General features: G+C 33.7%; 1 protein-coding gene across 5 annotated transcripts in view; it reads right to left on the reverse strand.

Moving 5' to 3' along the window:
- TAOK1 (TAO kinase 1) overlaps positions 1–25,818 on the reverse strand; it is a 144,501-nt gene that overhangs the window by 84,104 nt on the left and 34,579 nt on the right. For all 5 annotated transcript variants that reach the window (XM_045836986.1, XM_045836987.1, XM_045836988.1 and 2 more), the window contains one exon: positions 2,367–2,586. In XM_045836986.1, coding sequence (XP_045692942.1) covers positions 2,367–2,498 — 132 coding nt within the window. In that variant the 5' untranslated portion in view covers positions 2,499–2,586. The remainder of the gene's footprint in view (positions 1–2,366; positions 2,587–25,818) is intronic.

The following is a 25,818-nucleotide window of genomic DNA, read 5'->3' on the forward strand; positions in this document are numbered from 1 at the left end:
ATCAGGTGACCACTCTGTAAGGTATATAAATGTCTAATCACTATGTTGTACACCTGAAACTAATATAATATTGTATGTCAACTGTAACTGGAAAAAAAATCAACATGCATAAATCAGCTGTATTTCTATACTTCAGCAATGAACAATCTGAAAAGGCAATTAAGAGAGTAGTTCAAATTACAACAGTATCTAAAAGAATAACAGACCAATAAATATATGCAATAAAGTGTAACACTTGTACATTGAAGTATTGCTGAATAAATCTAAAGAAGACCTAAACAAATGTTTAGAAAGACTTCCTGTGTCCATGGATTGGAAACCTTAATATTGTTTAGGTGCCAATTACATGATCTACAGATTAAAGCAATCCTTATCAAAATTCCAACAGATTTTTAAAAAGAAATGGAAAAGCCAATCCTGAAATTCATATGGAATTGCAAGGGGCCCTAAATAGCCAAAACTATCCTTAAAAAAGAAAAACAAAGTTAATCGTCATCTCAAACTTACTACAAACACACATTAATCAAAACAGTGATACAGTAGCATAAAGATGAATATACAGACAAATGTAATACAACAGAGAGTTCAGAAATAAACCTATACAATACAGCAAATTGATTTGACAAGAAAGTTAAGCAAACTCAATGGGGAAAAATAATCTCTTCAACAGATGGTACTAGGATAACTCGATTTTCACATGCAAAGAATGAAACTGGACCTCTACCTCACAACACATACAAAAATTCACTCAAAATGGTAACTGGATTTTCACATGCAAACAATGAATTTGCAGCTCTGCCTCACAACACATACAAAAATTAACTCAAAATGCATTGATGATGACCTAAACATAAGAGCTAAGAACATAAACTTAGAAACAAACGGGGTAAATCTTCATGACTTTGGATTTGGCAATAGATTCTTAGACGTGACACCAAAAGCACAGGCAACAAAAAGAAAAAACAGATAAATCCGACTTCATCCAAATTTAAAACTTTTGCATATGAAAGGACATTATCAAGAAGGTGGAAAAAAACTACAGAATGGGAGAAAATATCTGCAAATCATTAACTTGATAATAATTTAACATTAAGAATACATAAAGAACCCTCCTGTCGCAACAACAGACAACCTGAACTTTAAACTGGGAAAAGGACTTGAATAAACCTTTCTCCAAAGAAGATATGTAAATGGCCAATAAGCACATGAAAAGATGCTCAACATTACTAGTCATTAGAAAAATGCAATCGAAACCATGAGATACCACCTCATACCTACTAGGATGGCTACAATAAAAATAACAGAAAATAACACACATTTGGGAGGATATGGAGTAAATGGAACTCTGGTACATTGCTAGTAGTAATGGAAACAGTGCAGACACTATGGTGCAGTTTGGCATTTCCTCAAAAAGTTAAACGTATTATTACCATGTGATCTGGTATTCTCATTTCTAGGTACGTAGCCAAATTCGAAAATAGGGGCTGAAACAAATGCTTGTATGCCAATGTTCACTGCAGCATTTATTCACAAGAGCCAAAAGATAGACACAATCTAGTGTCCATCAACAGATGGATAAACAAGTATATACATATAATGGAATATCATTCAGCTATAGAAAGGAATGAATATGGATGACCTGTGAAATGATATTAAACATTTTAAGTGATATAAGCTATACATGAAAGTACCAGTATTATATGATTCCATTTATATAAAATATTAGAATAGCAAATCACAGAGACAAAAAGTAGATCAGAGGTTACCAGAGGGTAGGTAGAGGGGGAAATTCAGAGTTATTGCTAATGGATACAGTTTCTATTTGGAGTGATGAAAAAGTTTTGAAAATAGATAGTGGTCATGGTTATACAACATTATGAGTATAATAATGAATGCCACAAACTATCCACTTAAAACTGGTTAAATGGCAAATTTGATTTTTTTAGCATAAAGTACATACATTAGCATACAAGTACACACATAAGAAAAAAGACTGTGGTTCATATGCTTCCATCAAATAATAACCCTCGATTTTCACAACACTAAAATTGACTCTGTATGGGACTTTACAGAAGTCAGTGTTCTGCAATGTTTAATTCTATAGCAGTACAAGTGATACGACTTTTAAAAACAGATGCTAAAAATTCTAAACATGTAAGTTAAAGCAAAATAATATTCTTTTCCATTTTTCAATAACCTATGAAGCCCAATAAATAAAACTATCTACTTTCATATTATACACACACCTATGCAAGTTACTATAAAATGGAGTATGGGCTGTATCTCTTTGTATCATTGGTTTTTGCTCCGCCAGGACTGGATATTAAGTAAATGCTGGTCACTAACATTAAGCCTTTAACACTTACAAAATACACTGCTCCAAAGCTTCCATGGCCAATTTCTCTGAGATCTGTGAAGAGCTTCTCTGGATCTTCTTTGAAGAACAGTTCTGCAATTTCAGGGTCCTTCAGGCTGCCTGCTCGGTTAGTTGATGGCATCCTGCTAGGCAATCAGCTGTTTGATTTTATACTTGCTATCCCAGTCCTTGGTTCATCTGTATGAATGAAGCCACACTGGCATAAACTACTGTAGAGAAATAAGAAAAGAAACACATCAGAAAAAGCAAAAGCTGCTAAGAGTTATTAGTGTAAGATCATTTTTTAACAACCCATACAAAATTATCTCAGGTCTAGAAATTCACTGAGAAGAAAGTATGGTCTACTTAGTACCGTAGTTCCTAAACCTGCTTGTCAGAATCACCTTAAAAAAAAAATTCCTACTACATATAGGATATAAGTATATACTATACTTACACTTCTAAAATTAAATTTTTCTTAGAAGATTTCCTATATCAGTACTTAAATATTAATCTAATCCATGAGCAATAGATAATATAAGACACAATTAAAAACAAGCACAACTCAAGATGTATCCACAGTATGTTTCTAAAAACAGAGTCCCATTAATGATTTTCGAACATAAGAATATACACAAAAGATTTAATTTAGTACACTGTCTTTCTTTTCCTTTCAGATCTATATGCCAGTGTTTTAGTCAACTCTAACACAGACATTCCAAAGAAAAAATGCAATGGGAGAAAGTATCTAATTTAATGCAGACGGCTACCTCCCCCATAAACCTAATTCACACAAAATATGGCCTTTACCTAAACTGCTTCATTAGATAAGTAGACACTATAGATAACCAGTAAATTCCCTGGTAGTTCTGCTACTAATTCCTTTGTATCATTTTACCTAATTTTATTTATTTTTAAAAGACTTTATTTATTTTTAGAAAGAGGGGAAGGAGAGACAGAAACATGACATGTGGTTGCCTCTCGAATGCACTCCAACCAGGGACCAAATCTGCAACCCAGGTATGTGGCCCTGACCAGAAATCAAACCGGTGATCTTTGAGGGACAACACCCCAAACAACTGAGCCACACAAATCAGGGCCATTTTACCCAATTTTAATGATTCTCACAATGGAAAGGCTGGGCTCTGGAATGACACTGTCAGGATATAAATAAATCCAGGCAACACTATTTATTTGTAAGCTGTAACTTACATAATCTCATTTTCCTAATCTTTAAAATGAAAATAATAACCCACCTCACAGAGTGGTTGTGAGGGTTAAATAATTAAATAGAAGCACAGACGAATACTTCTGACACAGTAAGCACTACATTAAATGTTAGCTATTGTTTAACTTGCTTAACTTCACCAATTAAAGAGAAAAGCTCCAAAATTGATTCAAATAGATTTCTAAGGGAACATAAAATTTCTAGCCAATTCTCCCCATGGCCCTATATAACTTTTAAGCAACTAACTCTCATTTTTAGTGAAGTCACTGAACCAATTTTAATCCTTGCTAGAAAATTTCTTTATAACTAAATAAAACACACTTACATGTATTTTATACCTCCCTAAATTAACACCACACTGCAATAAAAACATTATTTGTTCATTGTTATTTGTATTCTATTTCTAACATACTTTCAAGGTTGCCCCATATACTTTTACTAATTTCCCTGCTCTGGAGCTTCTCTGGAACGAAGAGCTTCAATTACAGTTCTTTCAATAATATATGACCATTGTGCTCTAGCTGGTGTGGCTCAGTGGATTGAACGCCAGCCTGTGAACCAAAAGGTTGCCAGTTTGATTCTAGTCAGGGCACATGCCTGGGTTGCAGACCAGGTCCCTGATTGGAGGCCTGCGAGAGACAACTGATCAACGACCTGTCTCTAGCACACAGTGTTTCCTTCTCTTTCCCCCCCTCTTTCTCTCTCTAAAAATAAATAAAATCTTAAAAAAAAAAAAAAGAACACATGACCATTGGAAAATCACTTAACTTCTTCTCACTCCTAAACTGAGGAGACTGAACTAAATTCCATATAAAGTATAATTAATCTACCTATAAAAAAACTTCAATGTTACTTGAGATCTTGAAGAACTATGAATGAATGATTTTACAGCAAGTTCCATGATTTGCATCTTCTTTCTTACCTGCTTAACAAATTCCCATTCAAAATTTTTCAAGATTTGGATAAAAAGTAATACTGCTTGTAAAATCTTAACTCTCATAGGAAAAGCTGATCATTCTCTCTCCATGCTCCAAAAAACCCTGCAGTATTGACTGTATTACAGTGTAATTATTTAACTCTCTCCCAGACAGGTAGACACAATGTGTATCATCCACTTTTGTAGCATTCTCTCCACCCTACACCCTGTCTCCTACAGTTAATATCACATATATATTTTTCAAACTTTAGGAGTACTTAATTACTCTCTCTATATCACTCCTAACAGTGATCTAACTTCCACAAATATTTAAGGAACAAATAGTATATATTAAGACTATGATGACAAAATATTAAAACTGACAGTAGGAAAACAGTAAATTTGTAAGGATAGGACCGTCTAAAACATCAAAAAAAACCCCAAACAAACAAGAAATAATGAGGCAACTGGAACATTTGGTCTACCAAATACCAAAATACATTATCATCATTGCCAGAATATTAAAAATAGGACAAATAAATTAATAATCTAAAGGAGTTCAGAAACAAATCCATGTATGTGTATCTTGTGAGTACACAAAACAGTATTATTATTTACTAATCACTATATTATTTTTTGTACAAAAACTGTAAACCTACTTTTCCCCCATCCTGTATAAAATTGTTTTTTTTTAATAATTTGATAAATACATGTGAGGAAAGGAACTCATTATATTGCTGATGAGAGTGTAAAATGGAACAACCCTTTGGAAAACAGTTTAACACATACTTATTAGGTTAAATAAATACTTACTATATGATGGAACAATTCCTTAAATAGCTATCATTTACTCATAAGAAATGAAAGCACAGGCACACAGAAAGACTTGTATATAGCAGCTTTACTCATAATAGCCCCAAACTGCAAATAATACAAATGTCTACCAACAAGCATATATATAATAAAATTATGGTATAGTCACACAATAAAATATTATTCCCAGTAATAAAAAGGAATAAACTACTGATTCATGCAGCAACACAGATTAATATCAAAGCATTATACTCAGTAAAACAAGCCTGGAACTAAAGAGCACATACTGTATGATTCCTCGGATAAATTCTCAAACATGCAAAACTGATCTAAAGTGATGGATCATGGTGGCCTGATGCCGGGAAGAAGAAGAATAGGGAAATTGGCTACAAAGAGGCCCAAGGAAAGTTTTTGGAGTGAAAGAATTCTATAACCTGATAGGGGAGTGAATTACACAAGTGTATATACTTGTCAAAACTCCAACTGCACACTTAAAATACTGTATGTAAATTATAACTCAATTAAACAACTTGAAAAAAAATTTAAATAAATGGCTTAAAATATATACCCTATATGTACTGCAAATTTATAAACAAGATATGGAAGGATATGTACTGAAATATTAATCTTTCTCTGATCAAGTAAGGCTGTGAATAGCATTACTTGTTAGCCTATACACTATCACCTGAATTTTTATAGCAACTTTTATCATTTTAATAAATTTTATTTTAAATTTGAGAAAAATAAAATATTGTTTAAATTATAAAAATACAAATTCTAACTAGGGTGAACATCCAAATGTTATTAACATTTTTTAACTCACAAAAAACTAATCCATTTAAAAATTTATGTCAAAAATCAGAGTCAAACACCTTTAACTGGAACATAATCAATAAAAGAAAAAAGCAAACAAAATATAACCAAGTCACTGAAATTAAGAACAATCTAACAATAGCCAGAGGGGAGGGAGGAGGAGACAGTGTGGAGAAGGGTTTTCAGGAACTACTATAAAGGACACATGGACAAAACCAAGGGGGAGGGTGGAAGCAAGAGAGGGACGAGGGTTTGGAGGGAGTGGAGGGGAGGGGTGGAGAGAAAATACAGACAACTGTAATTGAACAATAAAATAATTATTTAAAAAAAATTAGAGTCAAACAAACAAACAAAATGAACATCCAGCCCTGACTGGAGTGGCTCAGCAGGTTGAACATCATCCTGCAAACCAAAGGGTCACCAGTTCAATTCCTGGTGAGGGAACATGCCTGGGTTGTGGGCCAAGCGGCATGTGAGAGGTAACCAGTCGATGTTTCTTCCCCCTTCTCTAAAAATAACTAAATAAAATCTTTTTAAAAAACCTGAACATCCAAAGCAAACACAATTAAGGGTCAATATTCCTTAAATAAACAGGTAGCATTGAAATCACTTAAAAAGTACCTGATCCACCAACATATATATGGCCAAAAGATATATATCAATATTCCATAAACAAGTAATATAAATGATTGGGGAAAGAAGTCCAAACTTGAAGAATAATGAGTAAGACCATGAGTTTTCTGATTCCATTTTCCTCTTTTATCTTCCAGCTTTGACCTAAGAGTGGCCTGAGCAAAGAATATGCTGAGGGTGCTTAAAAGAAATCCTTGTAGAAATCCCTCTTTTCTGTCCAAAGGACCAGCTGTGATCTGGAGATTGTGGGGGGCAATGTCTCCCCCCGCATTTTAGCACTGCAATGTCCCAGCAGCAGAAAAATTATGTGAGAAAACCTCTCTGATGGAATAACTGGGAAACAGGGCCCATGTCATCCAAGAAGTACAAAGGGGAATTTTCTTTGGGTTTTTTTTTCCCTCCTCTCCTTTTCCCACTTCACCTAAGAACAGCTCTAGTTATGGTGAATTGTAAAATGACAAAGTCTAAAATTCCGAGAGAAACCTGTTTCCTGGTTAGAGGAAGTGGTAAAAGGTCAATGGAAACAGAAGAGTATGGGGGAAATCAGGAGAGGAGAAAGGTAGAAAAGAGATGCCCCAATTCTGTGTATAAACCAACACAAATACTATTTTATGGTTGGGTAAAACAGACTCAAAAGTACACTAAACAGAACTAATCTATCATATAAACCACTGTCCAAGCCCCAGACTGGTACTGAGAGGCACAGTGCCAGGAAAATCCAAAGAGTAGAGAGAAGGAAGGTTTAAATAGAACTGATACTAGAACACCAGCCACAGAAAGTGAGACAGAACGAGCCATCTAAAACAGTTAGCATCTGCTAAACAAAACAAAAACAAACACACAAACAAAAAAGAAACTAACCACAAATCAACATTCTCCTGAGGATATTAACAGGACTCAGAAATGACAATATTTGAAATGTCCAGGATAAAATCCAAAATTACATGCGAAAGAATAAATAACACACACACAAACTGGAAAAATGTGACAAATTAACAAAGGGAAAAAGAAGACCAACAGTTGACTATTTTAAGATGACTCATGTTACAATTCTCACATAAAAGTTTAAAGCAGCTATTGTATATATAATAAATGAGATAATGGTTAACACTCATGAAACAACTTGAAAGACACATATTCTTAGAAAAACTGAAATTATAAAAAGAGAAACACACGGAAAATTTAGAACTGGAAAACTGTATCAGAAATGTAAAATATTGCATGGGTTCAACTGCAGAACAGAGATGATAGAGGAAAACAGTAAACTTGAAGATAGAGCCAGATAAATTATATAAACTAAAGAATAAAGAAGAAAAAAGACCAAAAAAGATGAATACACTTTAGTGACTTTTGGGATAATTTTAAATTGTCTAAGTTTCACCACATTGGTACTGTATAATGAGGGAAAAAATAAATTGGCAGAGAATAAAATCTTTTTAGTAATGGCAGAATTTGACAAAAAACAAAACAAAACAAAACACATAAAGGTAGATATTCAAGAAGCTCAGCAAAGCCCAAACAGGACAAATGCAAAAACAAAACAAAAGAAAAACCTAAGCCTCACATACCATCATCAAAATGCTTAAAAACAAAGATAAAGTAAAATTTGAATGACCATAGCTTTCTCATAAAAAAACAATAGAATCCACAGGAAGTGCTATAATATCTATCCTTTAAGGTGATGAAAGAAAAGAACTGTCAATCTAAAACAAAATCCTTTTTCTAGCCGGTCTTCAGGAATAAAGGCCATTGGGGTGAGGGGGCAGGCGAGAGGGAGGAAGAGATTGATTCTTAGACGAAAACTAAGAGAATCTGTTGCCAGCAGACCTACTCTAAATTAAGTGCAAAATATTAAACAAAAGAAAGCTGGAGTGCCTATTTTAATAGTAGACAAAATAGATTTCAGAGCTAGGAAAATCACAAGGGATAAAGAAGTACATTATATAATTAACATGATTCCATTCATCAAATCTCCGATTTGCATTAACCTGACAAAAGAACTTCAAATTACATGAAGCAAAAACTGATACAACTGAGAAGAGAAATAAAACAAGTCTATAATTATACTGGGAGATTCCAAAACATCTCTCTCAGAAACTTTTTTAAAAAAGTAGTCTGGAAATTCATAGAGTAACACTATAGAACACTACCAACCAACTTGATCTAATGACATTTCTAGAACACCCCACTGGCAACAATAGTATATTCTTTTCAAATGCACATATGAGATTCACACCAAAAAAGATCATATTCTGGGCCATAAAACAACTCTTGAGAAGTGCAAAAAATTTCAGTTCATATAAAATATGTTATGTATCCACAGTGTGATTAAACTTCAAATCAGTAACAGAAAGATAACTTAAAAAAAGCAAACACAAAATTTGGAAATTAAACAACATACTTCTAAGCAACCCACGGGTCAATAAAAAATTTTTTTTCAAGAGAAATTAGAAAATAATATGTTTTGAGTGAAAATAAAAAGACAACATAAAATTTGTAGAATATAGCTAATGCAGTGCACACACAGAAATTTAAAGCACCAAATGCTATATTAGAAAAAGAAAGATCTCAAATCAATTATGAAAGCTTCCATTGTAAGAATCTAAAAAGATAAAAGCTTTAAACAAAATAAAAAATAAACATATGAAAGAAAACACTAAAAAACAGAGTAGAAATCAATGAAATTAGAAAACAAAAACAGAAATCAAAGGTGGATATTACTATAGGGCCTGAGACATTAAAAGGATGAGGAAATACAATGAACAGCTCTAAGCTAATAAATCTGACAGTAAAGATAAAACAGACAAATTACCTGTACTTGTCAGAAACTACTCTCACTCAAGAATAAATTGATAATCTGAATAGTCATATGTATACTGAAGAAGTTAAATTAATAGCTTAAATCATTTCCACATGGAAAATTCCAGTCCAGTGACATTAGACAGTTTTGCTGTCAAATTCAAACATTAAAGAAACAAATAATACCAATTCTCATAACTTCTTCAAGCTCATAAAAGGGAGAATACTTCCAATTCATTATGAGGCCATCATTACCCTATCAAAACCAGACAAGAACAGTTACAAAAAATGAAAATTTCTGACCAACATCCCTCATGAACAAAACACCAAAAATGCTCAACAAAATATTAGCAAATCAAATTTAGCAATATATAAAAATGATACTATATACTAGATACCAAGTAGGATTTATTCCAGAAATGAAAGGTTAGTTCAACATTCAAAAATCAAAATAAATTCTCCATTCTAAACAGATTAAAGAAAAAACACATAATCATATTAACAGAAGCAGAAAAGAATTTGACAAATTCAATATTCATTTATGATAAAAACCTTCAAAAACTAGGAATAGAAGGGAACATTATTAACCTGGATAAGGTTATCTACAAAAGCCTGCCACAGCCTAATTAATTAAAGACTGAAAGCTTTCCCCTAAAGATGTCCACTCTAATCATTCCTATTCAACATTCCACTTAGAAGTTCTATATATGATGCAATATGAAAGAAGAAAAGGAATATGTAACAAAAAGGAAGAAATAAAACTATCTCTAGTGGCTGACATATTGTGCACATGAAAAAAATCCCCTCAAATGTTCAAAATAGCAAGGAAAGAAAATGAAATATTTAGACATATCTAAAAATACTTGAGTAAAATTTATATAAGAGTAATAAAACCCTAATGAAAGAAATCAGTCAACTAAATGGAGAGATGTACAGTGTTTATGAACTAAAACACTCAATACTGTTATGAGGTCCATCCTCTCCAAATTGATCCAAAAATTCAATGATTCAAAGACCCAACACAGTTTCAATCAAAATCCAACATAATTTCTTGTAGATGTCAACCAATTCTAAAATGTATATGAAAAGGCAAAGGATTCAAATTAGCCAAAACGAATTTTATAAAACATAATGAAGTTGGGGGACTCTATCAGATTTCAAGACAATATAGGCTACAATAATCAAGATGGAATGGTAATGATGAAAGGAAAAGACAATCTTTTCTGAAAATGGTACCACAGTAATTGGATATCTATATGTATGAAAATGAATTCTGATTCATACTTCATATCTTATGGAAAAATTAAAATGTTTCATTTATCTCAATGTAAAATTAACACTATAAAACATTTAGAAGAAAACACAGGTGAAAATTTTTATAAGCTTAAGTTAGTCAAAGATTTCTTAAATACAATGCCAAAAGCAGAATCTACTATAAAAGGCAATGTTGATAATTTAGACTTCATTAAAATTAAAAACTTTTACTCTTACAAAGGAAACTTTTAAAAGAAAAAAATGAAGTCAAGCCAAAGGCCAGTAAAATTATTTTCAAATTATGTATCTGAAAAAGGATTTATATTCAAAGTATATTTCAAAACTCTCAAAAGCTAAAAAATGAAATACAGTGATGTGTACTTGGGTGATATAACTATAAAGAAATCCCCAGAAGTTATTACTAGAAAACACGAGAGTGGTTACTTTAGGAAAAAGGAGGTGTAACTGAGACACGTGGAAGGACTTCAGGAGTGGCTAGTGAAGCTTTATATATTTCTTGTCTTAGCAGTTACAAGGGAATTTTATTTATAATAATTCATTAAGCTACATTTTTGTTTTGTGAATTTTCTGTATCTGTGTTTGATTTTACAAAGAATAAAGACAAAAATTATATACATAATATAGTTTTACGTATATGTCATATTGCCCAAAGAGGGCAATATGACAAAGTGGTATGGATTATTTTTATGTAGTTAAGACTGGTATTATGGAACAATATTCACAAGTCTATACTTTCTGTTTGTTCCAAATTTTCAACAATATTAGTATGTTCATCTTCTACAAGGAAAAAGAATTAAAAGATCCAATAATATTTGTGCATATGCTCCAGACTGTTAGAAGACATAAAAGATGAAAAATAAAATACATAAAAATATGAAAACTCCAATAAAGTTAGAAACCTCTGAAATATATCATTACACTGTTATCCTAGAGTTAATAGTATCCACTGCATAATTACTTCTTTTCTAGAGATCTTCAAATTCCCAGAGGTCAAGTACTTTATTATAAAAAATTCATGCCATTCTTGGTTGCCCTGCACCTGTTCAGAATATTACTATAATAGAGTCATCAATACAAAAATGACAGAGGCACTTGACTTGAGTCTTAGCCATTTTATAATGTTATCATGAAAAACTGTAGGGAAATAAATAGCACAGAGAAGATTTCCAGGCTACCCCAATCATAAACTCTGTAATTTCTCTAGCTTGCTAAATATGAATATTAGGTATACCAATACCCAAACTACAGAACTAATATAGCTTAATAAACTACAGGTCAGGCTTAAAAATATATACACATTTGGGAGGGGCAGAGGAGGGCAAAGGGGAAAAAATTGGGACCTGTAATAGCCTAACAATAAAAAATTATTAAAAAACACACACATTTGTGCACTGGCTGGGTGGCTCAGTTGGTTGGAGTGGCATCTCACACACCAAAAGGTTATGGGGTCAATCCCCAGAGAGGGTGCAAACAGGAGGCAATCTATGAAAATCTATGAATGTTTCTCACATGTTTCTCTCCCTCTCCCTCTCCCACTCTCTCTCTCTCTCTCAAAACCAACAAATATACCCTTAAGTGATTTTAAAAATAATGTATAAATACAAATATAAACATATATATAGATACCTATAAACACTTGTAACAAGTTCTTAAAGGTACTAATGGAACTGCACATATGATTTGCTGGCGCTTGGTCCTAAACAAAATGTCCATGGAGACATCTGGTCCCAGTCGAAAGGTACTTGAGGTTTGGTCCCATCCAAAACATCCAGACTTAGACAACAATCCTGGGTTCAAATAGTTCGTAACATTTATTTATATTTTTGGTTTACAGGGTTAATATATAAACATACTATCACGTTTTATTGGTTCAATAATTATGTGTGGCTGGACTGCCAATAATAACCCTTTTTACCTTGGTAGCCTAGCCTAGCTGTTCATGGCACATACGAGTGAAGGGAGGTAGATAAGTTGGCATGAAGCAAATGTCTCCGTGGACACTTAGAACCAAATAGTAAGCTTTTGGCGCGGACAGAAGGGTTTCCACTGACATTTTGGACAGGATAAAATGTCCTGCAAGGGCACATACAATCTTCTTTAAAAACAAAACAAACAAACAAACAAACAGGCTATTAGGTTACATTTTTAAAAATATCTCATCTGTTCTTAGAGGAAAATACAACAATAATTTATCATATCCTTTCTACTAAAAAAGAACAGTAAAAAGAAATGAACTATCCTATAAATAGGAAAGGATACCTAATTTATTTCTGGCTCCACAAAAGTAGACTAGAGAAATTGATCATTTATTAGGCTATTCAGGGTTAAATGTAAAAGGCATACACCATTTTTATGGGTAGTAACATCTCACTGAATCCTAAAACATACACCTCTAAGAAAGCTAATGAAACTAGAATAAATAACCCAATATAGTTTATTTGTAAATCTCACCAAAATAGGATTTTCAGAATAAGTAACTGTTCCACATTTGCAAAACAGACAAATAATTGACAATAATATCAGTCAAAGCAACAAAAAGATGCTGGGGAAAGGGTATTGATAATCACAACATATTCAGTATTACTTTAGAAATGCTACTTGAGTGAATGGTGATGACATCACAGTATTCCATCTTTTAAGAACCTTCAGATTTTCACAAAAAGGACATTGTTGTCTTAAGCAACCACTTCAGTACCATAAAGCCCTTCTCCCTGTATCTGTTAATCAGAGGTTTCAGGCTTAGGAAACACCCAATTTAGTCAAACATTCAATTCCTTTAGAGAAGAAAAAGTTTCTTTACAGAGAACCATCAGAGAGAGATAACACTACTATATCTCCCTTAACAGACACACACACATCACTATACCAATAACTACAATGATAAATGAAACTGAGAAATATCACCAATAAAATAAACTTGACATTACAGGAATTCACATCAGGCTTAATTTACACAGAACTGATTTGCTGCCTAAATTACAAAAATTTAGAGTTAGAAGAAACTAATAGATAATTTGGTCCCAAAAGGTCGTATTTCTTTTCTCAAAATCACAGGGCCAGTTAAATGGTGGGAAATACAGAATCAATACCCTGAACTGCCTTCTAGCACTGGAAAAGGGAATGAAAGAGAAACATGAAGAGCAAGGGTAACACTGTTAAGGATTTCATTGGGTTGTTGTGCACGGGGCAGTATTATGAATAGTTTAGTTTGGAGCATTGAGAAAGATAAGAAGATTCGTTTTCATTATAAAATAAGACACAGAAGTAATATAAAATATATAACCATTTTTATAAAAATAAGAAAATATGTATCTACACATACACAGGTAATCGGTCTATAAAAGAACACCTTAGAAACAGGGGTGTTTGGGACTCCCCCCCCAGCCCCGTGGATCCTTTCTTTCAAATTCTTGTTCCCCAAATGTATGAATTACTTTTCAGTTTTTTAATTTGAAAGAGATACAGGCAATGTTCTTTTCAGAAACAGACCTTAATTACACAACCCTACTAGTTACCATTTTATGTGTTCTTGATACAATTAGAGTCATTTGAAACTTTTATGCACCTTTCACAATGTCTTACATGTATAACAAGAACTTGATAAAATCTACGTAATTAAGATTAGAAATAGGAATGTTAGTATATTCTAATGTTTAGTACAAAATACCAAACTACCTTGTTGTTTATTCAATATTTGCATAAAATAATCTATTTTATAGGATTCTTTCAGGTGAAGGGATGAAAAATAACGAAGAATGAACTTCACTGTTTATACAACTTGACCAAGGACTAAAAAACCACTGCAAAGTGGCAACTGTTTCTTTTTCATTAGAAGAAAAATACCTAGAAAAAAAAATGATCACCTTTTCTGCTAAATCCCAAATCCTCACCATGCCAAGAGGCAAGAAATGTGCTGTTCATATAACTTACTCCTGAGCTTTCTTTCAGCAGGGTGAGGGGTGATTTGTTCAGCTATTATTAAATTTGAAAATGACAAATCAGATTACGTAATGGGAAATTTCAACATAACTAAGTGTTGATTTAATAACACAACTGAAATCAACCCCTTATGTTTAATAGCACAAATAGAGTGTTTTAATATACTAGGTTACTTAGTCTCACTTTTATGAATCATTTCATGTAAATATATAAAACAGAATGAGAAGATAGAAACAAAGGACAATGAAAAGAAACTACATTAGTAAATCTGAAGGGCTTTTTTGTTCCAGAAGAATAACCAGCAGCAGAACAGAAACAGGATAGAGAACTATCCTGTTTCTTTAAAGGATAAAGAACTATCAAATAACCAGAGTAAATATACAGGAAGCAAAGAAAATGCAATCTACTCTAACATAACATAGAAAAGAAAAAAAGAGAAGCAGAATTAAAAATAAAGCAATTTAACAAATATAAGCCTTAAACACCTTGATAAAAATAAACTGGTATGACTAAATTATTCTGCGTAAAATCCTCATTTTGTGTAAAACAGAAAAACAAAAAAAACAAAAAACAAACCCAAACAAATTCATTTAAGAGACGCACCCATCCCTGGCTGGTGTGGCTCAGTGAATTGAGCACCAACCTGTGAACTGAACAATTCCTGGTCAGGGCATATGCCTGGGTTGTGGGCCAGGTCCCCAGTAGAGGGCACAGGAGAGGCAACCACACTTTGATGTTTCTCTCCCTCTCTCCCTTCCTTCCCATCTCTGTCTAAAAATAAATAAATAAATCTTTAAAGAAATAGACACATCCAAAATAAATAAAACAAAGGCTGAGAACAGTATGAGAGACACATTTAGTTTTAAAAAAATAAGGTACAGAATAATGTATAAACGATAGTATGCTAATTGTTTCTTTTTTTTAAAAAAAGAGGGGGGAATATATGCGTGTATGTATCTGTACTTGTATATATTTTTAAATGCATAGACTGTCTCTATAATGATATTCCACAAATATGTAGTACAGTATTATTGGCCTCAAGAGAAAGGTACTAGGACTAGGCAGGTGAACAAGGGTTGATTTTACACTACAGTTAAGTACACAACCTCTGAAGCCAAAATACCTGAGATAGAATTCTACCTCCCTTGCTTACTAGCTGTACAATGTGGGATGCCACTTAACCTCCCTCTGTCTCAGTTTCCTTAGCTGTAATATGGTACTAATCTAAGGGTTGTTATATTATTACTGCTAAGTAGTATTCTATCATAGGATATACTACTACTGAGTGATTTTCTAGGAAACACACATCATTATTATTGACTCCTGGGCAAACTTGAACAATGAAACTTTATTAACCTTATTATTCCATTTAATTGTGAAATACACTGCTACTACAGTTAAAAAAAAAGGTAAGAATGTCTCCTACCTTCTATTACTCAACATTATTCTAGAGGTCTTAGCTTTATTAACATATACCATAATACATAAAGTATTCCTACAAACCAATAAAAACAACAAAAAGTAAGCAAATTCCATGAATAAAAAACTCACAAATTACAAATGGCTATTAAAACATATAAAATATGCTAGTAAAGCAGAGAGAAATAAAATGTGGAATATAAAAACAATAAAGGAAATCAATAAAACCAAAAGTAGGTTATTTAAAGATATAACAAAATTAACAGATTCTTTTTGGCTAGAGGAAAATGAGAAGGCCCAAACCACTAGAATCTGACATGAAAACAGTGATACCACTACCAACTTTACAGAAATAAAAAAAAATTACATAAGAATAGTATGACAAACAAATTAGTCAAAACGATCAAATTCTTCAAATTAAAAAACTACCAAACTGACTCAAGAAAATTTCACCAGTCTTATAACAAATAAGAGAGACTAAATCAGTAATTGAAAAGCTTTCAACCACAAAAAGCCCAGGATGAGATGGTTTCACTGGTGACTTCTACCAATATTTAAAGAATTAACACTAACTCATTTTTATGAGGCCAGTATATTCTCATATAAAGCCAGGTAATGACATCAGAAGAAAATCCCAGATCAGTATCTCTTATGAATATAGGTGGAAAAACTCTCAACAAAACACACTATGACCAAGTAAGATTTATTCTAGGAAGGGTGGCACAACACATGAAAATCAATCAATATACCATACCAATAAAATAGAGGAAAAATACATAATCATCTTGGTAGAAGCAGAAAAGGTATTTAACAAAATCCAACACCCTTTCATGATACAAACGCTCAACAAACTAGGAAAAAAATGGAATTTCCTCAACCTGATAAAAGCCATCCCTGAAAAACCCTCAAGTGTCATCATATTTAATGGTGAAAGACAAAAAAACTTTCCCCTAAAATGAGAAACAAGGACAAGAATGTCACTTTCAACACTTTGACTCAACATTGTATTGGAAGTTCAAGCCAGGACAATTACACAAGAAAAGAAATAGAAAGCATCCAGATTGGAAAGGAAGAAATAAAATTATCTCTACTCACAGATGATATAATTTTATATAAAGAAAACCTTAAAGAATTCACAAAAAACTGTTAAAACTACACAAATATCAGTTAAAATTGCACAAGTATTAGTTGTACTTTTATACTCTAGTAATTAACATTCTGAAAATGAAATTAACTGCAAGGGACACAGAATAAACAAAACAATTCTAAAAAAAGAATATACTGGAAGACTCACTTGGCCTATTTCAAAGCATACTACATAAAGCTATAGTAATCAAGTAACTACAGTAACTGAGTGTTACTGTCATAAAGATAGCCATACAGACCAAGAGAAGAGAATTCAGAATCCATACCTACATGGTCAAATGAATTTCAGCAAAGGAGTCAAAATCATTTAATAGGAAAACAAAGTCTTTTCAAAAAATATTGGTGAGAAAACTGGATATCTACATGCAGAAGAATAAATTTGGACCTCTATTTCATACCATATATAAAATTTAAGTCAAAAATGGATGAAAAACCCTCTTGGAAGAAAACACAGGTCAAAATCTGCATGACAATGAATTAGGCACCACTTTTTCAGATATGACACTGAAAGCACATACAATCGAAGAAAAAAGAAATACATTGGACTTCATCAAACTTGTACATTATTTTTCTCTAATTTTTCCATTAACATTTTCATCGAGAAGGTGAAAAGAAAACCTACGTAATGGAAGAAAACATTTGCAAGTCATATATTTAATAAGGGCCTAGTATCCAGAATATATAAAGAATGATTAATTGGGTTAACCCAATTAAATAAGCCAATTAAAAATGGGCAAAGATGCCCTGACCAGTGTGGCTGAGTTGGTTGCACATTATGCCACAAAGCAAAAGGTCAAAGGGTTGATTCCTGGTCTGGTCACGTGCCTAGGTTGTGGATTCAGTCCCCAGACAAGGCGCATATGAGAGGCAACTGATCAATGTTTCTCTCTCACACTGATGTTTCTCCCCATCTCTTCTCCCTCCTTTCCCCTCTCTCTAAAAATTAATCTTTTTTTTTAAACGGGCAAAAGGTAACTGATAAATGTTTACAATTTTTTAATGGGCAATATATTTCAATAGCCATTTCTCCAAAGAAGATATACAAGTGGTCAGTATGTGCATGAATCCTCAACCTCATTATTCATTAAGGAAATGCAAATCAAAACCTACAATGAGATACTACTTTACACCCATCAGGATGACTATAAGCAGAGTCAAGTAACAGGTGTTGGCAAGGAATTGGAGAAATTGGAAACCTTGTGCATTGCTGGTGAGAATGTAAAATGGTATAGCTGCTGTGGAAAACAGTTTGGCAATTCCTCAAAAAGCTAAACATAGAATTACCATATGACCAGCAATTCTATTCAGCCAAATCCATCCTGCATTTCCCACCCAGGATAATGGCACCACTATTCTTTGTCTCTAAGGAGAAAACTAGGTATGTATGACCTTGGAATTTTTTCCCTTCCTCTTTTTCACCTCTAACAGTAATCTAATAAAATGGTAAATCCAACAGACTGGAATCTCCTCATTTATCCATTGCTGATGATAGCTTAGTTCAGGCTTGAAGCATATCTTACTTAGAATAATGCATTAACCTCCTATCTGGACTGTTCTTAGAGTCATCCTCTCCAACTCATCTTTCATATAGTTTCTCTAATTTTTCCATTAATATTTATGAAGTACAAATTAAGGCAGGAAATTCTTTTAAGAGAGGCCACAGAATTACTGCTCACTTTTTAAAAACTCAAATAATACCATAATGCTTACAGAATGAAGTTCGTATCAGTAGATAAAGCCTTCAAGAACTCCATAATTTGTCTGGAACCTTCCTTTCCAATCTTTTCTCCTAGTCTATCTATTCCTTAACCACAGCAATGTTCATCAAAGGCCTCCATGCCACCTGAAATACTCTCCTTGCCACTTTCTTAACTAAATTATTCTATTTAAATCTGACTTCAAATCTTGAACCCATGAAATTTTCATAAAACTTCATTTGGAATTAGTAATTCCTTCCTCTTCCTATATTTTCATTTCGAATCTCTATTTTAAAATTTATTTTTCTATGTATTCTAGTTATTTACATGCCTTATGCCCCCAGGCTATATAGAGCATAAGGTCCTGGAGCTCCTCCACAAAACCTGATAGTGTTGAATGACTACTTAAATATCCTACTGTTTAATTTACTTAAGTTGCCTTATACATGTTTAAGTAAGGGTGGTTTCTTTTTGTTTGTTTGTTTTTTACTTTTCAATTACAGTTTACAGATAATGTTATTCTGTATTAGTTTCAGATGCATAGCACAGTGGTTAGACAATTATGTACTTCACAGTGTGGCCCCTCAATATTTCAAGTACCCAACTGGCCCCATACATAGTTATAATATTACTGACTATATTTCCTATGCTGTATTATACATCTCTGTGGCTGGGTGGAAAAAGTAAAGGGGTTAAGAGGTACAAATTGGTAGCTACAGAACAATCCCAAGAGCAGGTATTTTTTAAACTCACTCCAATTATAAAAGCAGATATGATTTATTTTTTACAAATAAAAAATAATTTTAATAAGCATACAATTACTTTCAGGTAATTTTCAAAGAACTTCAAATTAACAATCCAATCTGCTTTCTACATAATTACCTATCTTAATTGCTTGAATTATACTGAGCATGTATACTAAGATAAAATTTTTCTTGGGTTTTCTCTAAAATTTAAATTTGTGATCATTTTCCCAAGATCAAGACTACTCTTATTAAATTGTTTTACTTGTTACAAATATGGCCATGTTCCAAGAAATTTATATTAACGTAAAACTAAAATCTATGTAATAGGATCTGCACCACTAACTTTGCAAAGGAAATGACAATTCAAATATTGTATACCATTTGTACATACAGTCAGTTCTGCTCTAACATTTATTTTGAAAACTACGATAATGCCAATTACACATTTATTTATGTTCAATTTTATCCCTGAGAAACAACAGACTAATTCAGAAAACTGTACCCAGATGAACCAAATATATTAACTATATTTCTGTATTCTGTAGTTTCTGGCACTTGAAGGGCTAGCCAATTCTTAGAGACAGCAAACAACTAACCAGAGAGCATATTTTCACATGCAAACCAATCCAAAATGCATCCTCCCAACTATCTCCTTTATCTAGCTCTTGCACTCCAAGCTCATATTCCCCTCCCTTGATCACTGCAGGACCCCAACAACTCAGTGCAGTAAAGTGGATCGTTCAAAGTAGCCAATCCTAAACCTGCTTAACTTGCCTCACCTATTTTTTCCACAGAAATGACAATAAAGGCTCTTACCATTTTTTCTTCAGGTTCCCTCTCCCTCCTGACCAACCTGGTGATTCCCTTTGTGGCCCTACATGGCATGGTGTGACCCTCTCCTCTTGGGAACTATAACAAACTATCTTTAAAAACAAACAGACAAACAAACAAAAAATAAAACCTGTCTTTTCAATGGCAATTGTCTCCTGAACTGTGGACCTTATCACACCTGAATAACAATAAAACCTATATCATAAACACCAAGAATACATAAAACACACACATACACCTTACACGTCAGCTACTTTAGTTCACTGCGTGTGTTACGGACACCTGTCCACCTCTGGTGTTAATATTTACAGACTGATTTCAGATAATCTGTCTTTCATTGTCTTACAATAACTCCCAAGTTGCAACCCTTCCTATACCCACTTCCACAAAATTAAGGTCTCTTTCAAGGTACAGTGCCATATTTATCGTATTAGTATTTATGTTTGTATTAATCATTTAACATGTATAAAACCATACTACTGTTTTTATTAGATTCCTATCTTTTTTTATGTGCCAGTGATGAAGTTTTTGAGTGCTAACTCCATTTTCCCCCAAAGCCCTTAAGTTTTTACTACATATTTAGCAATAACATACATCTGTTTACCAATTCATCAGCTGATACTGAGTTGTTCCCACTTTTTGGCAAATATAAATAAAGCTATTATGAATATTTATTTGTATTTAAGTCTTTGTGAGAACATGTGTTTTCATTTATCTTAGGTAAATTCCTAGCAGTGGGACTGCTAGTAAATGTACATTTAACTTTCTAAGTATACTCCCATTGGCTGTAACACTTTGGTTTCCCACCAGCGATATCTGTTCCTCAACACTTGGAATTTGTTGGTCAGCTTTTTATCATTATAAAATTAGAGAGACTTCCAGCCAAGATGGAGGTGTAGGTAAATATACATGGCTGCCTCATACAACCAAGAAGGACAACAACAAATTTAAAAACAAAACCAACCAGAACTACCAAAAAATTGACCTGTATGGAAGACTGACAATCAAGGAGTTAAAGAAGAAACATTCATCCAGACTGGTAGGAGGAGCAGAGATAGGCAGCTGGAGTGAAGAGGATGCATGGCAAGGCGGCAGACTGGGCAGGCGAGGCAGCTGGTGGACCAGGCAGTCCCACATTTGTGTGTGGATAAACCAGAAGGAACAACTGGGGAGTGAGACAGACCATGCAACCCAGCATTCAAGTGCCAGGAAATAAAGCCTCAAAACCCCTGGCTGTAAAAACCTATGGGGGTTATGACAGTGGGAGAAAATCCCAGTCTCACAGGAGAGTTCACTGGAGAGACCCACAGGGTCTTATAATGTACGCAACCCACCCACCTGGGAATCAGCACCAGAAGGGCCCAATTTTCTTGTGGGTAGAGGGGGGAAGTGACTGAAAGTGGGGTGAGAGCTCAGAAAGTAGCATTGTTCCCTCTCTGACCCCTCCCCCACATACAGTACAGCAATGCAGCGACCCTGGTTAGCCCACCCTAGTGAGTACCTAAGGCTCTGCCCCTTACAATGTAACAGCTTGCCCAGACAAAGAAATATGGCTCAGATGAAAGAACAGATCAAAACTCCAGAAAAAGAACTAGGCAATGAAGAGATAGTCAACCTATCAGATATACAGAGTTCAAAATACTGGTAATCAGGATGCTCACAGAAATGATTGAGTACAGATGCAAAATACAGGAAGAAGTGAAGACTATGCAAAGTGAAATAAAGGAAAATATACAGGGAACCAAGGACTCAAAAAACTAATTTGGAACAGAAGGAAGAAATAATCATTCAACCAGAACAGAATGAAGAAATAAGAATTCAAAAATTGAGAAGAGGCTTAGGAACCTCTGAGACAGCTTTAAACATTTCAACATCCGAATCATAGGGGTGCCAGGAGGAGAAGAGGAAGAGCAAGAAACTGAAATTTTATTTGAAAAGATAACGAAGGGGTCCTGGCTGGTGTGGCTCAGTGGTTTGAGTGCCAGCTTGTTAACCGAAGATTCGCAGTTTGATTCCCAGTAAGGGCACATGTCTGGGTTGTGGGCCAGGTCCACAGTAGGGGGCATGTGAGAGGCAACCACACACTGATATTTCTCTCCTTCTTTCCCATGCGGCTATTAGATGATTTCTCAAAAGAAACCTGATAGGCAAGAAGGGCAAGAAAGAAGTATTCAAAGTCATGAAAGGCAAGGACCTACATCCAAGATTACTCTATCCAGCAAAGCTATCATTCAGAATGGAAGGGTGAATACAGTGCTTCCCAGATGAGGTCAAGTTAAAGAAGTTTGCCATCACCAAACCATTATATGAAATGTTAAAGGGACTTATCTAAGAAAAAGTAGACCAAAACTATGAACAGTAAAATGACAACAAACTCACAACTATCAACAACTGAATCTAAAAACCAAAAACTAACTAAGCAAACAACTAGAACAAGAACAAAAACACAGAAATGGAGATCACATGGAGGGTTATCAGGGGAGAGGGGGACAGGGAGAATGGGGAAAAAGGCACAGGGAATAAGAAGCATAATTGGTAGCTACAAAGCAGACAGGGTGAGGTTAAGAACAGTACAGGAAATTAAGAAGCCAAAGAACTTAATATGTACAAGCCATGGACATGAACTAAATGGAGGGTGGAAAGCTGATGGGAGGGGGCATACAGGGTGGAGGGGGAGAAAGGGGAGAAAAAATGGGACAACAGTAACAGCATAATCTATAAAATATACTTAAAAAATTAAACATTCTCTACTTTTCCTGATAGTTAATTTGATAAACTACTGAACTTAGTTAGATGTCAAAGCCTACTAAAATGTCATTGAAAATAGAAAAATTAATCAAGCTATAATACTTTAAAACTTAACTTGCTCCAAGATTACAGAAATAGAATTTGAAACTAAAGAAACCATGCAATAAATCCTGTACTTTCAGTTTCAGAAACAAAAACAAAAAGACATACTAGACTCAACAATAACGATAATAAATTCTCATAACAATATCATCAGTGTGCCCATTTTATGGATAGGGAGACTGAGATACAGAGGTTAATTTACCGAAGTTACAGTCTATAAATTGTAGGGCCACAGTTCAATCCCAGGTTCCAGTCTGTATTCTTAAACATCAACTTTTCTACAGAAAATTAGGTTTCTAGGTTTCTCTAGGTATCTTCTCATTAGATATGGTATCGTCAAAAAACAAACAAACAAACAAAAAAACCTGCCTTGACATAAATGGGCCACCTAAAATATAAAATAACAATCTACAGCATAAAATTTATAATGAAAACACTAAATATTTTTCTTTTTTAGACTTTAGACATATATTTAAAATTTTGTAGGCAGTTTTCAAAATCTGTCCAGTAAAGTACTAAATGATGCCTTACTTTTTCTTTTTAATAATTTACTCTTCACAACCTAAGGAAGCAAATTCAAAATAGCCTATATAATATCTTATTATTGAAGAATTGATCAAAGGTCTTAAATTGAAGTCTCTAAAGGAGCTAGGAAGATAACATAAATTAGCAAAATAGTTAAAAGTGTCAGAAACACATTAGGAATATACATGGCTCTCCTAAAGGAGACAGTCCCCACATGGGTCGAGCCTATTATTGCCAAGTTAAACTATAACAATATAAGATCTTCTGAATTATTAGTGATCATATTCGAGAAAGAACACATCAGTTTACTAAAATCTTCTGTTTAACAGAAGTTTCTGAAAAATCCCATTTGTTTACACTCTACATATTAAACCCAAAACTTAAATAAATCCTTGTTAGCAGTTTGCCTGTTTTTTTTCACTCAAGTAGAGTGTGGGGGAAACTGCTCACATCTGTAAACTATAATACTTTATATAACTATACAATTTAATATAGAATAGATAATATCGCTGAATGAATTTAATCAATCCTACAGAAAATCTTCCTACTGCAGTTTGCTACAATAAATGATAATAGTGTAGAAAATTAATAAATGATGCAAAAACATAATTTTTAAAACTAGAGATACTTAGGTATCCACTGTAAGCTAAATATTAGAGGGAGGAGGAATACAAAGAAGAGTAAAGTAAGACTCACAAAGCCCATTCCCTTATAAACCCTAAATTTGTAAATGAGAAATGGGCAAAGAGTATATGCAATTATGATAAACCATTATTTAAGTGACTTATGCCTTGGAGACACACAGAACTATAATAGTTTAGAAAAGAGAGACTGCCTTCTAGATGAGGGCTGGGCAAGAAAGGCTACATGGAAGGAACAATATAGAACTTGGAAAAACAAGAATTTTGAAGACATACTCTCCTCCTCCAAATGGACTGGCATCCCACAAGGAGAAAAAGCATAAAAGTCCAGATGGAAAAAGAGCAAGATTATCATAGAAAATAATATTAATATCACAGATACAAAAACTATATACATATATATGTATACATACATACAAAAAACTATCTCTGAAAGATAATTTTAAAAACTGGTACAGGAGCTTTTTCTAAGGATAGATGTTGGAAGACTATGACAGCATTGTATAGAAGAGAATTTGTCTAGTTTTTCCCCCTGGTTCCTGGGAGGGGAAATTTTCAAACCTTGGAATTTACCCCAAGTAATAGGAGTATCTTTGTTATTCAGGAGGCCATTCTGCTGCCAATGATTCAATCATTCACACCCTACATATTGAAATCCCAATTAATACTCTGGACAAGTGAGTTTCCTGGTCAATGGGGGTGATACTTCCTGACTCTACAGAGAGAGGAAGTTAGAAGCTCTGCATTTGCAACCCTCCCAGGCTTGGCCCCCTGTGTCTCTTCATTTAGCTGGTCCTGATTTGAATTCTTTATAATAAAACTGCGACAGTAAGTACAGCAGTTTCCTGGGTTCTTTGATTCATTTTAGTAAATTATCAAACCTGAGGGGAATCATGGGAACCCTTTCGATTTGTGGCCAGTTGGTCAAAAATGTAGGTGGTCTGGGGATCCCAAGAATTTGCAGCTGACACCTGAAGTTCAGAACCATGCCCTTAAACCCATAATCTGATCTCCAGGTGGTTAGCATCAGAATTGCACGGTAGCATTTTTGACAGAAAGGAGATACAATTTACACCTTTCACCGAATGACCTAAATCAGGTATTTTAGAAGTAATAAAAAGAACCTTTTCTGATCTTATTCTTTCTGCAGGTCTTAATTAGTAATTTTCAGTTTTTGTACTTTCAAGTTTT

This window comes from Phyllostomus hastatus, unplaced genomic scaffold (genome assembly GCF_019186645.2).
Source record: "Phyllostomus hastatus isolate PE091 unplaced genomic scaffold, TTU_PhHast_1.1 phas_contig_210, whole genome shotgun sequence".
NCBI lineage: Eukaryota > Metazoa > Chordata > Mammalia > Chiroptera > Phyllostomidae > Phyllostomus > Phyllostomus hastatus.